The 14118-nt window shown below is 38.5% G+C and overlaps 1 protein-coding gene across 2 annotated transcripts in view; it reads right to left on the bottom strand.

Annotated features, from left to right (window-relative positions):
- CADM2 (cell adhesion molecule 2) overlaps positions 1–14118 on the bottom strand; it is a 587817-nt gene that overhangs the window by 59304 nt on the left and 514395 nt on the right. For both annotated transcript variants that reach the window (XM_063393932.1, XM_063393933.1), the window contains exon 7: positions 8060–8238. In XM_063393932.1, the coding sequence (XP_063250002.1) occupies positions 8060–8238 (179 nt within the window). The remainder of the gene's footprint in view (positions 1–8059; positions 8239–14118) is intronic.

Here is a 14118-nt window from a genome sequence, read left to right as displayed (position 1 = left end):
TTATTTTTGCTGCCTGCTCCCTTTTCTGGGGGAATCATAGAGAAAGACTCATGCCACGAGCTTTTTTGAAAGCTGCCAAAACACTGGAATCCCTGAGACAAAGTCAAAGTGATTTACGTTAGGGCAAAGCAAGCCAGAGTAAGATCCAAAGCAGAAAGTTGATGATTAAAAAACTTGACTTTGATTACAAAGCTAAGAGAATTTTATTACACTGCATCAAGAACTCAAGCAGTAAGAGCTAGAAAAAATAGTTTGTGATTGCAGCATAGAGGACTCAATTTTGGAGGAGGTGACAAAGGTCCCAATACAAATTTGGATTGAACCTATGCTGTGGGGAGCGATGTCAGGAAGATTTTAAAATTTTGTTTGGTGAAACTTAAAATTCCTGTCAGTTTGTTCTGTTTTTTATTTGAAAGAATACTGAAAACAAGAGGAGAAATACTCCATTTGCTCTAAGAAAAATGCTAATAGATTACTGTAAGAAACATGTTATTGAATATTTCTCCTTTATATAACATAGAAATGCAGGCTAAGATAAACTCCAGAAACATTTGCCAAGTAATTAATAATTAAAAATATAAAGAGAAAAAGTAGAATAATCAGTACCAATAATTATTAATATGAAGTTACAGATGTTAGAAATATGAATGTTTTGAGATAAGCTAATTATCTACTTCTCTCTGAGCCTCCATGCTCATCTTCATATGTGATCAGAGGCCTCAGATACAAAAGTTCTCAAAGCTCTCTAAGAGAGATGCATATTCTCTGCAAAAGCTTTTCTTTACCCTTCCTCCAAGGCATTTACATCTATCTCCAGGAGGATTCACAATCTCAGCTGGTGCAAAGCACAGTTCTGATGCATCCCCTGGTGTGACCAGTGGTCATTTTAAGCAATATCACTTAGATAATGTTCTATTTTCTTTCCTGAATGGAGTGAAACACTGAGGAACCTGTTCTTAAAAGAAAGGTAATTTATGGAAGCACCATGTGAGACAGACAGAGATAGGAGACCCTTATCTGCATTCCATCACCTCATGGTGGAAAGGCTTCAATTTAGAAAAATCACAAAGCCACTTTAACATTGTCTTTACAGTTTGAGTTTCCTGAATAACAAACAATCCAGATGGAAACAGAAGATCATAAACAACTGTTATATTATAACTTTATCATCAGTCCCAAATGAAATTATTGAGTTAATATTTTCTTCATGAAGATTGCATATGATGTTCATAGACATGGCAATTTTACAAGCTGGCATCTCAAAAAAAAAAAGAGTAAATGGATGTAAAGTTCAGGAAAACTGAGGGTATAAGCAATAGCAAAGGGTGAAGAATTAGAGAGCAATCTTTGCAACTCCAGCAAATCATTGATAATAAACTCAACAGTACTGAAGGTCTGTTTTAAAACAGCGAAAAAAAGCAGGAGTGATATAATTGGTATATCCACACAATCTTTTCCTTTTCAGAAATCCCATTAGAACTATCATATCAGGCAGTAATATGTGCACAAAGAAAATCCAATATTTTCAAGCACAGTGCATTATTAAAGGCATTTTCCAAAACCACAGGTTTTAGAACACACACAATATGTATTCAAATAGGAAGGAGCTTTACATATGAGAATATATTATTAAAGGTTATATTGATATATTGTATATACTGTTATTGTTCCATTGTGAAAGGTCTCGGGGAGAGATTTCCTGCTGCTGAAATACTCTGCATTCAATGTCAATGATTACTCCAGTATGAAATTTTTAAAAACAACAAACTTTTATATGTTATATAATAAAATCACTTCATTTAAAAAGTTTTCTTTAAGGAGAAAGAGTATTTTAATGTACAAATGCAGGAGTGCCAAACGTATTCCCCAAAAGTGTTAGTGTGGTTTGGAATGTTATTTGCTTGACCTTTCCAAAATACTTTTAAGCTTATCTGGAAAAGAAATTTGTATCTTATTTTTCTAAAGTCACCATAAATGAAGAAAGATCAGTTCATACAGCTCAACTATACACCCCACTATTCAAGTATTTATCAACAAAAAGCAATTTCAAAGTAGCTGCCTTGAAAGTGTTCAGGGATAATAGCTGGACAATTCATCCATAAAATTAAGCCAACAACTCCACCACAAGTTTCTTGACAGACTTCTCATACCTGAAAATGTCAACTAAACATTATTCTTCTTCAGCCCAATAACAAAAGCTCCATTGCACAATTTCTTAATTCATCTGACTGCAGGAAATTCATCTGCATTGTGTTTTAAAGCCTGGACCACCTCTTCTAACCCAACCAAAAGTCTTCTGGAGAAGTCAGCCTTAATGTTGTGGTAATGATTTAATGCCTTAATGTCATTTTACAACACTGATGTAAAATTGGAGTATTTCAACACATTTTGAAGGTCTGTGCTCTGAAGAAGATAGCTTGGGGAGAAGGAAGGCTTTTGAGACTGAGCAAGTACTCATGAGCATGCTTTTATTTATTTATTTTCCAACTCAAAGCCCAGGCTCCTTTTTTCTGCAAGTTCTCTTCCATACTTCTTGATTTATTTTTACTTCATATAAAATGGGAATAGGAAAAACTTTTCACCTTTGTTTTAAGGAGTCTATACTGAGACTTCTTTTTTACTTCAAACAACGATATAAAAGAGAAAAATCTCAAAACTAAAAGGCACACATAGACACATACAGTGAATTTCTAATTAAGTCCTAAGAAATCTTCTGAGTCTGATATTCTTGATATGACTTGATTACTGTGTGGGCAATGTTGGGGGTTTTTACCAAATCCACCCATTATCATAGTTGTAAATGTTATTATTGTTGCATCACACCACAGCTCTGCTCAATTCTCTTTTTGCAAAGCCCAAGCTTTGCTCACATAAAGGCAAGGTGTACCCATAGGCAAAGAAAGCCTTTTCTCTGAGGGGTCTGTGTAAATGAGATATTTCAACTCAGAAAACTTTAAAGGAGGAAACTTTCTAAAAAGTCCAGTCACTTTGTAGGATCTTAACACCAAAACAGAGCAGCCAAGATTATGTGACGAGTGTGCTGCTCCACAAGGATGCTGCTTCCTTTCTTTCCCCCAATTTTTAAGTTTTTTGATATATTTTTATAAAGTGTAAAGATTTATTCCCTATTCATTAAGCTTAATTTTGAAAGAAAGCAGAATATATCATCACCTCCTCAGGTTGTTTTTTTTTTAATTTTCTGCTCTGTTCAGTTTCTACCTTTATAGAGAGATATGCACAAGTGAGTTAGAGAAATAAAGGAAAGAAAAGGCCCCCTGTGAGTGCATCAAAAAAGAAATGAAATATAATAAAAAATCTGATGGGGGCAAATGAACTCTCAAAGACAAAACAATCTATAACAGATAAAGGTAGAAGAGTTTGTTTGATTTTATGTGTTTTGGATACCACAGAGTTTCCACCAGTTAAAAACAAACAAACAAACTTATAAGGATATACAAGTGCATGGTGCTGGAATTACTGTTGGGCACAAAAGGTAAATCTCTATAAATATATTTAAGGTGTCTGGTGCAGATTTGGCATAGTGCTGTTCCAGATATGGAGAACAGCCAGTCACAGAGATTTAGGACTAGACCAAACATGAAGATAAAAAGGGTTGGGGGGAAAGACCATGAAAGAAGGAGAATGGATATATGGGAGGGAATTCCAAGAAATGTGAAGTTTAAGATCACAATTAATGAGAAGTAGAGAGCAATATGGAAATACTTTAGAATCTATTGAAAGGAAGCAGCAGACGTAACTTTAAATGCAAACTTCCAGCACAAACAGCAAAAGAGGCCAAGTAGATTGTAAGGTTGGAAAGTGAAGAGGACGGGCACCAGGCTTAAACAAACAAAAGAGAATACTTTTCCCTCAAAGCACATAACTAAATCCAGAATCTTGTTGCCACAGATTACTGTGGAAGCTAAGATGACAAATGTTTTGAAATGGGACTGGACAAGCAGGTGGAATATAAATAATGCTGTAGTTAGGAAAGGTGCAGTAGGACTTCTGGTCTTACACATTGTAGGAGATCTTCTGTTCAAAAGCACATTTCAAAATACTAATGAGGTTGTAACTTGGTCTTTCAGTTGCCTTTATCCGCAAAAAAATAGCTTGCCCAAGAAAAAAACCACAAAATTGAGAGGCTGAAGAGAACGGAATTTGTCATGCCACTTTTTGCTCCCCAGGGATCCTCAGTAACTGGCTCAAATGCTCTCCTAGTAAAAATTTGGGCAGTAAGAACTGCCTTGGCCATCCACAGCTGCTGATTCACAGTCATGTCCATACTGCTCTTCTAGATAATTGATGCACAACACATGATAGCTCTGAATATTTCAATTAATTTGATGCCTGGCTGCAGAGTGGCAGATCAGGGTATTTCACCGAGGTGGCCTGTTTCAAATAGGGCTGCAAATTATCAGCGGCTGCTGTGTGCATTCAGGAGGTCTCTGAGAGATGTTGTGCCACTCACTCCCGGGCTGTGCTGAGCTGAGTCTCTGGCAGTGACACCCAGAGGTTGTGAACTGCTCCTCCGAACACAGCAGCCGTGTCTTCAGGTTGATGATGATGGAACACCTCCTTCCTCCACCCCAGCAAATCACCGCCCTTAGCACCGGGGCTCTGCAAGCAGGCTCTGTGGTTCTGAGCAACTCGAGTTTGACAGTTTGCTCTCTTTGCTGGTGATTAATGACTAGTATTTGGACAAAGGTAAACAAAAATTCTTAATAAATTGGAAGAGAGGGAAAATTGCCTGGGGGCCATTACCAAAGGAAGGGTGTAATATATCCAGCCAGAATGTGCACTTCTAAAGCACTAAGCTTGCCAATTAGAATACAGAAATGACAACAGCTACAGGCATTAAAGCCCGTGCCTTTGTTACTGCATGAAACAAATGTTTGAGCAAACTGCATGTCTTGCCTTTGTGCTCCTGCCTATAAACTCTGACTTTGTACCCACCTGCCTGCTTCGCAGAGTACTCTCTGACATTTATTATTAACAATAAATGTTAAGAAAAATGAAATTAGCAGTCACGTTGATTCGGCAAAGCAGCATGAGCATATTTAATAGCCCAAGCCTTTAACCTTATTCAAATAGATTCAATTTCTCTGAAGCCTGGTTTCTTTAATTACACAAAAAATAATTTTTATGTTGTCAGATACTAATTGTATTGGACAGATTTCCATTCATCTGCTTACAGCAATATTTATTTTTTCTGCCATCACTTAACATCAAAACAGCATTACCTCATCATCACCACTCACAGTGGAAAAAATACTACTCTTCTGTACAACTTTGTGTTTACGTCAGTCCAGTTAAAGGCATGAGACACTGCTTACTTGGTTTGTATAATTAATATGTATAAATACTTTGCTTACACCTAATCTCTAATTATGATAAACTATATTTTCCTTTTTTAGCCAATATTCTCTCTACACTAAAGCCACCCAAATATTCTCTGAGTTAGGAAGATAACTTAAAACACTGAGAGAATTAATAGATAGAGTGAGTATCACTCAAGATAGGTGGATTTCTTAGGGGGAGAAAAAAAAAAGGAGAGAAACCAGATGAAGCTCTTACACCATTAACACACAGAAAGAGATAAAAATCTGTTGAAGTGAAAAAAGGAAAGAAAATGTATGGAAACCACAGTACACAGAAGAAAAGGAAGGCTGTGAACCATGTTGCCCTTCCCTGCCTCTGCAGAGGATGCCTTCCACTGATGTCCCCTGTATCCTCACACAAGCTCGTGAGGGAAATCTGGCATGCACCTTGTCTTAGAAACCTGATATTCAAGGTAAGAAGTCATATGATAAATGAGCTTCAACAAAGGAGGGGGACAAAAATTTACATCAAGACATTAAGCACAGGGGAAGGGATGAAAAATCAAAGGATGGTTCCAGATATATTTAGGGAGATAAAAAAACCCCACATCCTCTATTAAACAGAAGGATGCATCTCAGAAAATGATAAAAAGTAGGTTTTCTAGCCTCCAGAGAGAGAGAGAAAAAATATTGTATAATTTTAGGAGGATTATGGTTCACTAGAGACATTCATGAATGTAATGAGCTAAAGAAGGGGTAAGGCTGCTTAAATTTATCTGTACAACTGATTGTGCCACACTTGATAAAATAATTGTGTCAGTCTCCTTTGTACTTAAAATAAACCTTACAGCTCTGAGCCCCAGTAAGTTGTTAAGCACTAAACATCATCTCATGCTCTGTCACAGAACTCTGATTGTTTCAGAAACCTGGCAAGCACCTGACATTTACCTTCTCTAGTTCCAGCGCTGGAATCGCAGAAATGCAATTAGGAAAACTCGGGTACTCATAACAGAAAAGGTCAGCAACGAGCAAGCTAAACCTGATAACATGCCTAATGTGCTGCCAAACAGGATAGAATGCCTCCCTGATAATGAATGATTTTACAGACTGCCAGGAAGTTGATGCAAGATAATCGGATCAACAGGGGACACACCACTGTGCAAGAGTGGGAATGGGGAAATATTCTTTGATAGAGTTCTGTTGCTGATGGAAAAAGATCTCCCATTACAAAAAGGCAGTATTTTCAGAAATAATCACAGAAATAAATTGGACAGAAAACACAAATGACAGAAGTTTCAGCATATGGTAAGTGCAGGAGCTGTTACCTCATCAAAGGCAGAGCACTTTGTGCCTGCAGCCAACAACCACCACACCACCGCCTCTGGGATGCAAAAGACATTTTTTTCTTTTCCTCTCCTTGTAGCAGCCAACGTAAATAGAGGTTAGAGGGTTTAGTTTTTCTGTTTGTCTTTAACACAGAAATACTCACGCAGCAGTACAGGCTCTGTGTTCCTCACGCAAAGATCTCCTCCTTATTTATGTCACTAATCCTACACAAACTAATGGTGAACTTTAAGAAAAATGAAAAGTAACTGAAGTGTTTCTTTTGATAAATGACATTTCATCAACAGTGCCAATAAATATCTCATTACTGAAAGCAGCACTTACTAGAAGTTTTATGCCAAATACCTAGAGGCAGGTAAACCTGTAGTGAAAAATGTTTCTGATCCCTTACAACCACCAAGGAAATATATACTTGTTGTAACTGAGCTCATCATGAGCAAAAAAAATCTACATAACTCTCTTGTCTATTTAAAAAGTACAATTTGCATTAGATTTTTTAATTTTATTTTGTCATCGTTATAAGAAATTGCATTAAAAATAGAGGGGAAAAAGGTACCATTATGAACTAAAGTTCTGCCACTATATTGTCTTATATTAAAATTCAAATTATGGAAACCAAAACCTTACAGGAATTACCTGTGGTAAGACAACATCATGTTTTGAGACTCCTAGATTCTCGTTGCCAGGCTGTATTAAAGGCAAATGTTAATTTTATATTATAGTTTCCCCTACAGCTGTGTTATATCAATCATGATCAAGGTAGAAGGCAGATAGTTTTTTCATATGACACATATTGTTGCCTGATTTATCAGGGAAAAAAAAACTTACTGTAATTAAATGTGAACCTGCCTATTTCTGTATTTTATTGGAAGTAGTATAATGCATTTAGGACATGACACAGTTTTGAGGTCTGACTGTCATGATGGGCCAGGTGACATCAGCTAACCTGTATGAGATGAATTTTCTCAGCAGCAGGCTGTGACTTGTGAAGTATCCGATGTCCTGTCTTTGGTGGTCTATAAAGAGCTAAGCAGAAAACCTCAAGCACACACCTGTCTGATATTTCTCTTCATAGATCCTTTTGTAACCAGCTTTATCTTAACAGCTGGGCCTGAGGCAAGTATTTATGAAACAGAACCCACACAGTGCAGAAGGGGTGCTTACTGAGCAAAAAGATCACAGCATAAGCGAATATATTTTGTTTAAGCTGCAAGAAGAGAGTCATGCCAATAAAAGAAAGGCAACACACTGCCCACAGCTCAACAACAGCATCAGTAAAAGCGCAATTACACTTCCAAATTTCTTTGCTATCCTTTCCAAACCAGCCATAGGCACCTGACTGTCAGCTGGGAGTGTTAACCCTGCCCAGAATGCAGGAAGGAGAGCACACTCACCATGCACTATCAGGACATACTCTGTGCTGTTCCTGCCAATGGGGTTCTTGGCCTCACAGCGGTACGTGCCGTTGTCTGTTTTGTTCAGGAAGCTGATGCTCAGAACCCTGCCGTTCACAACCATCCTCTCTGGGTCTGGCAGCTCCCCGCCGTCCTTCGTCCACAGCACTGGCTCTGGCCTGTGGGAGCAAAGCAGGGCATTCATTTAGACACCTGAAACACGTGTGTGCAACATGCAGAAAGAAACAGCAGCACCAGAAACTTGTGAGCAGTCACCTACCACCCCAAGAGTATTTGAATTACTGGATCTAATAAACTGTCACTGTTACAACCTTATCATCCTGGATGTGAACTGCTAAAGACAGCGAAAGAAGCAGAGAAATAAGAAAGAAGATAAACAAAAAAGGAAACAGAATGGTACTGCAACAGGCCAAGATCTTTCCTAAATTAATTAATTAATTGATTGATTAAAAAACAGTTCTCATGAGGTTTCAGGGCCCACAGATGCTTGGCAGGGTAAGTGCAAGTAGTATGTTGTGGGTGTAAGTGGTTTGTAAATGGATTCTTAAATTACTTAGACCATTCATAGTCACGAGTGAACTTGAATGCACTGAGTTTTTTGCCAGAACCAGGTGTATCAGTCCAAGAGTAGCACCTGTTGCACACAACCTAAACTTGTTTCTCCTGCTGCACTGTGTCGCAGCCCATCCTTTTCCCCACCTTCTCTTCAGCCTTCCCTTAAATAAGCCCTTGTTTCACATGTCATCACAAGCAATGTAAGATCTAACTTGAAATCCCAGACTGTCTTCTCTCGTGAAACCTTTCCTCTTTTGCCTGATACACTCACATCAAACAAGCCAAAGGCAATGCCCTGGCAGTGATAACCCCTTAGGCAAGGTAAGGGCACCACAGAGAGGGGAACTGACAGTCCTGAAGGCTCTCATACCTCTTCCCACTGGCAAGGCATACCTAACTCCTTCCTAGAGACTCTCAAGCTGCTCCACAGTCCCTGAGATCTGCCTAGCAGACAGCAGGATGTATTTATTACTGGCATGCAGCCTTTACTTGAGTGTAACAAGGTATACTTTCAAATTTGCATGAGGGAAATCACCAAAAAGACAGGCCTGTAACTGGGAATGAAAGGTTGCTTTACTCAATCTTGCCTGTGTAAGGAGCAGACAGAGCACCTCAGGCCCTTTTCCACCAGTCACTTCAGCAGGATATTCCCAGCCTGGGGATTCAAGGCTGCCTTGCTTGTAGCTTTGTGCAGTGTGAGCCACCTATCAATCTCTATCCAAACACGCCAGCTGTGTGACTCAGTAATAAACCAAAATATAATACACTGGTATAAAACTAGCAGTTGCCAGGTTAGTCACTAGTGGTACTCAAGAAACACTTAATTTCACTAATTTGAAGCAGGTGTTTAAAGCCCATTAGATATAAAAAGTGCTGAGAAAAAGAATTAAGCCTAAATACTTAAGGAGAAACATTTAGCCAAAATGTGGCCTCATAAACAGAAAAATAATTCTAATGGCTGTAATGACATGATTTTCTTTTGAGTTAGGCAACACATGTAAACAGAGGGAATTTTTCTGAAATGCACTTACTTCTATAAAATTCAAATTAGTCTTTAAAGAAAGATATTTACTGTGAAATAGAATAGTTTTACACACATTGTAGTAATATTTTCGATGACACCCTGTTAAAATGTTGCCAGACTTAATACTTAGACTGGCTATTCTCTGAAGTTTTGATTTTTTCCGGAAAATCATAAACTCAGATAATAAAAGCAAGGATTAAGGTCGGTATGACGGGCCCATAAATATGTCTTAATCCTCTTCCTGGGTTTATTTTCATGAACTGGTATCCACACACACATCAGACACAATGTGCACACTTTCCTTCTCTTTAATGCGAGCAGGGAATCTGGATGGCCATGCTGCTGTAGGAACACTGCCCTACAGAGCTCCCAGCATTAAGGTGTGATTTGCTGTGATATGTTAAGGTGGATTTGTTCAATTTTCCGGCCAACTCCGCATTGTTTCCCATTTCCCAGCTTACTGTGGATCTGTAATCCCAGGAGTGGGGTCTCTGAAGCACTTCTGCTACAATGTGCACCATTACCTGCATAAACGGCGTGTTAAAGCAACTTCTGTGCAGCGGTAATTTATGGAACTTAGGTTTTAAATTGAAACTAGATGGCATATCCTAGGGGAAAACCTATAGGATAACAAATAAGTATGAAATGGAGCCACAGATATAAATTATTCAGGGAGCTCTGTCACACTGTAATACACCAACTCTAGTCTTACACAGAGCACTTAGCTGCGGCTGCAAAATGATGCGTGGCAGAAAAGCCAGGGCTTGGATGGAGGCAGATCTGCATTCTCTGGGTGCTGGGGGAGCTGCTGATCAAGAGTGAATATTGAGGCACGCTGTGCTGTGTTTGTGGCAGCAGCAGAGCAGTTCCTGGGCAGCAGGCCCACAGCCAACACATCCCGGTGGCCGGGCACAGCTCTGCCTCCAGCTCAGCGCCCTCGGGCACCGCGCTGCCCAAAGCAGCAGCTCTGCCACAGCCACACGAGTAAACTCTGCCTGTGCTGCTGGGAAGCTTTGAGACACTTGGTCTCAACAATTCACTGCTCAGGCAGAAGTGAGCTGAGAGCAGGAGACGCGCTGGTGCAGCCAGGCCATCACGCTGCTGTGGTCAGCACAGGGGGATGGCTGCTCAAGGGCAGCGAGGGAGTGAATCCATTTCCTGCTGTCCATTCCTCCTGCACTCTGCCAGCAGCCACAGCCACTCTGTCAGGGGTGCTGCAGGCCATATCCCTTGCTCTCTTTTGTATCTATCTGTCTAGACCTGTTGCCTATAAAAATATATTTTGGAATCTGCTCATGATGTCTGTCAACCCAACCTCCTGTAGCATTGAATTCTGGAAGTTCCCTACCTGCCGTGCAAAATGGTATTTACTTTTATCTGTCTTGCACTGATCTCCTACAAGTGGGAATGAATATTGCAGGACATGGTAAGTAACACTATTATAACCTTGCTGTAAGTTATGACAGCCTAGTACTTAGCAGGCCTGTCTCTCCCTCTTTTTCTTTGTTTGTTGGAATTAGATATTTCTGAGATTATCAGCAGAGAAAAACTACAAAAAAAAGGAGCAAAGGAATCTTAACTTTAGGGCACATTGGGTATTCTTTGGTAATTGCCTTAGTACCTTCATTGTTCAAAGCTGAAACAGCTTTCTTTGTCACAAGGCACAGATAAGTGCCCAGATAAGTGAATTCACAGATAAGTGAAATCCCCACAATTTATCCTACTGAAACAGGTCCACAGGAGCAGACCCAGACAGAGGTTCTTGCTCTTACCCAACATTTTGAAAGGGATACTTGGGTTTGACATGCTAGAACACCTGGCAAATATGTACACTCCTAATACTGCACATTTTCTCCATTGCATCCATCTCTAACATTGCAGAATTTCAGTGGGTTTTTTTAATACCAACGAGTTGCCATAACACTGTCAATTACTACATGACCTGGAACAAGAGTACCTTCCATTTGTGCATTCAGGGAAAGGCTCAGAAAAAAGACCTGGTTTTTAGTCTAGAAGTCTGAGTTTGTTAATTGTCTTCATGTTAGCCTCAAAACTTGACACAGAACCAACAAAATTTGGTATTCTTTTCCAGTCAGAATGGAATGGGATTGAAATGAAGGCATAAAACACTGGTGTGAAGTTCCACAACGATTCATGTTTTAGATTGTCGTACTTTTCTTACAAGTAACTGAACAAAGAAGTGGTAAATACAGCAAAAGTATTTTCTGGTCTTGAGAGTAGAAAACCTTTTCTTTCAAAACAAGTCAGAGAGAAAGGTAAGGGCAAACTGAAGTATGTTGGAAAAAAAAAAAAAAACCCACATGCTTGATTAGAAAAGAACACCTAGGCACTGCCTTACCTTTTCAACAAGTATTTACAGAACACAAAATTCAACAGTTATATTTGTCTACAAAGGTTGTTTTTATTTTTTTTATTTTTTAGCTGAGGCCTTTGAAATTACACAGGAGTATTTTAAGACAAGTTTGTTAATTTTCTTTCCCTTTCTCCATCCTTAACCAAAGGACAGTGATGTTTCAGTGCTTTCTTTTAATTCTCCTCTCTAGTGAGATCTATTTAACTATAACAGTTAACTTACCCTTCCTTTAAAAATTATACATCTATCTATTGCATTATGTTTTCTTTATAATAAGTGAGTTTAAGCAATGCAATCCATTTTCACTTGAAACTCCTCAGCTCTATGCATGTTTGTTGCCCTTTTCTAATTTTTGTGTACAGAAAGGTCATGTACAAAGTGTTCCTTGCTGAGTCCTTAGTAAATAACACTTGGACAAACTATTGAACCATGATAATAGGGCAGAATAACCTTTTCATTTCCATAAGATCACACTCAAAAAAGCCCCTGACCAACCAAAACAAGAACAAAAAACCCCCAATGCCACCTTTTTACATGTCCAGTCTCACTGGGGATATTTTCATCCAGCTGGACATCTAAGCATCCTGTCAAAATTCTGTAGCCAATGTGGGTAAAAAGAAAGATGGAAGAAGAACTTGAGAAACACTAACAAGGTAAATAAATTCATTATTCTGAGAAGGGCCCTCTCCAACAATTCCTTTTAGTTCTCCAAACAGGGGTACACTTGTATTCTCTGAAGTACATAAAAATTTAATCTAGTGGATATGCTCAAATGAGTAATGGAAAAGGTATCAAAAGATTTATCAGAGTGTTTCTTGTTGAAAACTTGGTGCAATGTTAAAAGTCATCTAAGGCAATGATTGCTTCATTAATTTGAAACTTCTAGTTCCTTTGTATCAAGAAACTGGATTTTTAGCTTTGTCAGTTAATCATCCACTTGAAAGTCTAAACCCTGGGGGAACCTCTTGTTTATATAAAGCCTCAGTCTGAGCAGTCATATTGGGATGAGCTGGTTTGGGAGCATTTCATCTATCAAAAACATCAATATCCAGTCTCTAGCCTTTCATAAAAGGCTTGGATAGATGGATTTTATTTTATGAGATAAGAACTCTCTGTGATTTTCTAGCTCTGCAAAACCTGAGTAACCTTCACAGTCTTTTTCTCCCCAGAAGAATTAGTAAAGAATATCCTAAGTAGCTTTCACAAAGTTCTCTTATTTTTTAAGAAAGAAGCTTTGAAGATCCAAGTTGACTATTATATTTGCCTTTACTTTTCTCTTGCAAGCATCTCAGCAGACATAATGTAGCCTAAAAGTATTTATAATGTTCTGTACTAACGCTTTTTGAAGGATCAAGAATTAAATTACCAAAATATGTTAAAAAATGAAGTGTCTACTAAATATAGATTTCAACTTTCTATATCACAAAACTTTGACAAGAATTTACAGCTTAAAGAGAACAGGAACAACAAAAACTGTTGAAGAGAGCTGCAGTGTATTATGTGTTTGAAAACGGTGTATAAATAATAAACATAAAGAGGTAAAAAGAATCTCAAATGGTGCTAGTATTCATTTACAAAGAAAAAAGAGAACACCAAAAAACAGGAAAAAAGAGAAAAAAACAGAAGAGGAAAGCAAGCAAGCAAACAAAAACCACAATGCAGCTAAAAACCAAACATTCTTCATTCCTTACCTTTTGTCCTAGACAGATAAAGCCTTTGCTTTGTTCATCACAACTTTACTTAGGTGACAAACCTCCCTGCCTGTGTCTTGCTTTGGATAAATCAGGCAGTCCTCTCACTCTCGCTGGATTACAGGTGCTAACCATGCTGATATGACAGACTAAATTTGCAGCTGAAAGTCCTTATCCCTCAGCAGACTGTGACAGCAACTGATTAAAGTGAATCAAGAGTCTTTTCAAAGCAAAGATATTTATTCTTCTACCCAAAGATATGAAGTATATCTTGTTAGAGGGTAAAAGAGTAATGTTTCATATTCATATTTCCTCCTATCTACACTCTAATATTTCCTTGCAACTGGTATCAAGCCTCCTTTCAGGTCTAAAACCTTTGCCTGTGGGAAGCTGA

This window comes from Prinia subflava, chromosome 3, assembly GCF_021018805.1.
Source record: "Prinia subflava isolate CZ2003 ecotype Zambia chromosome 3, Cam_Psub_1.2, whole genome shotgun sequence".
In the NCBI taxonomy this organism is placed as follows: domain Eukaryota; kingdom Metazoa; phylum Chordata; class Aves; order Passeriformes; family Cisticolidae; genus Prinia; species Prinia subflava.
Note: the sequence above shows the minus strand (reverse complement) of the source record. Positions and strands in the feature narration are given on the sequence as shown.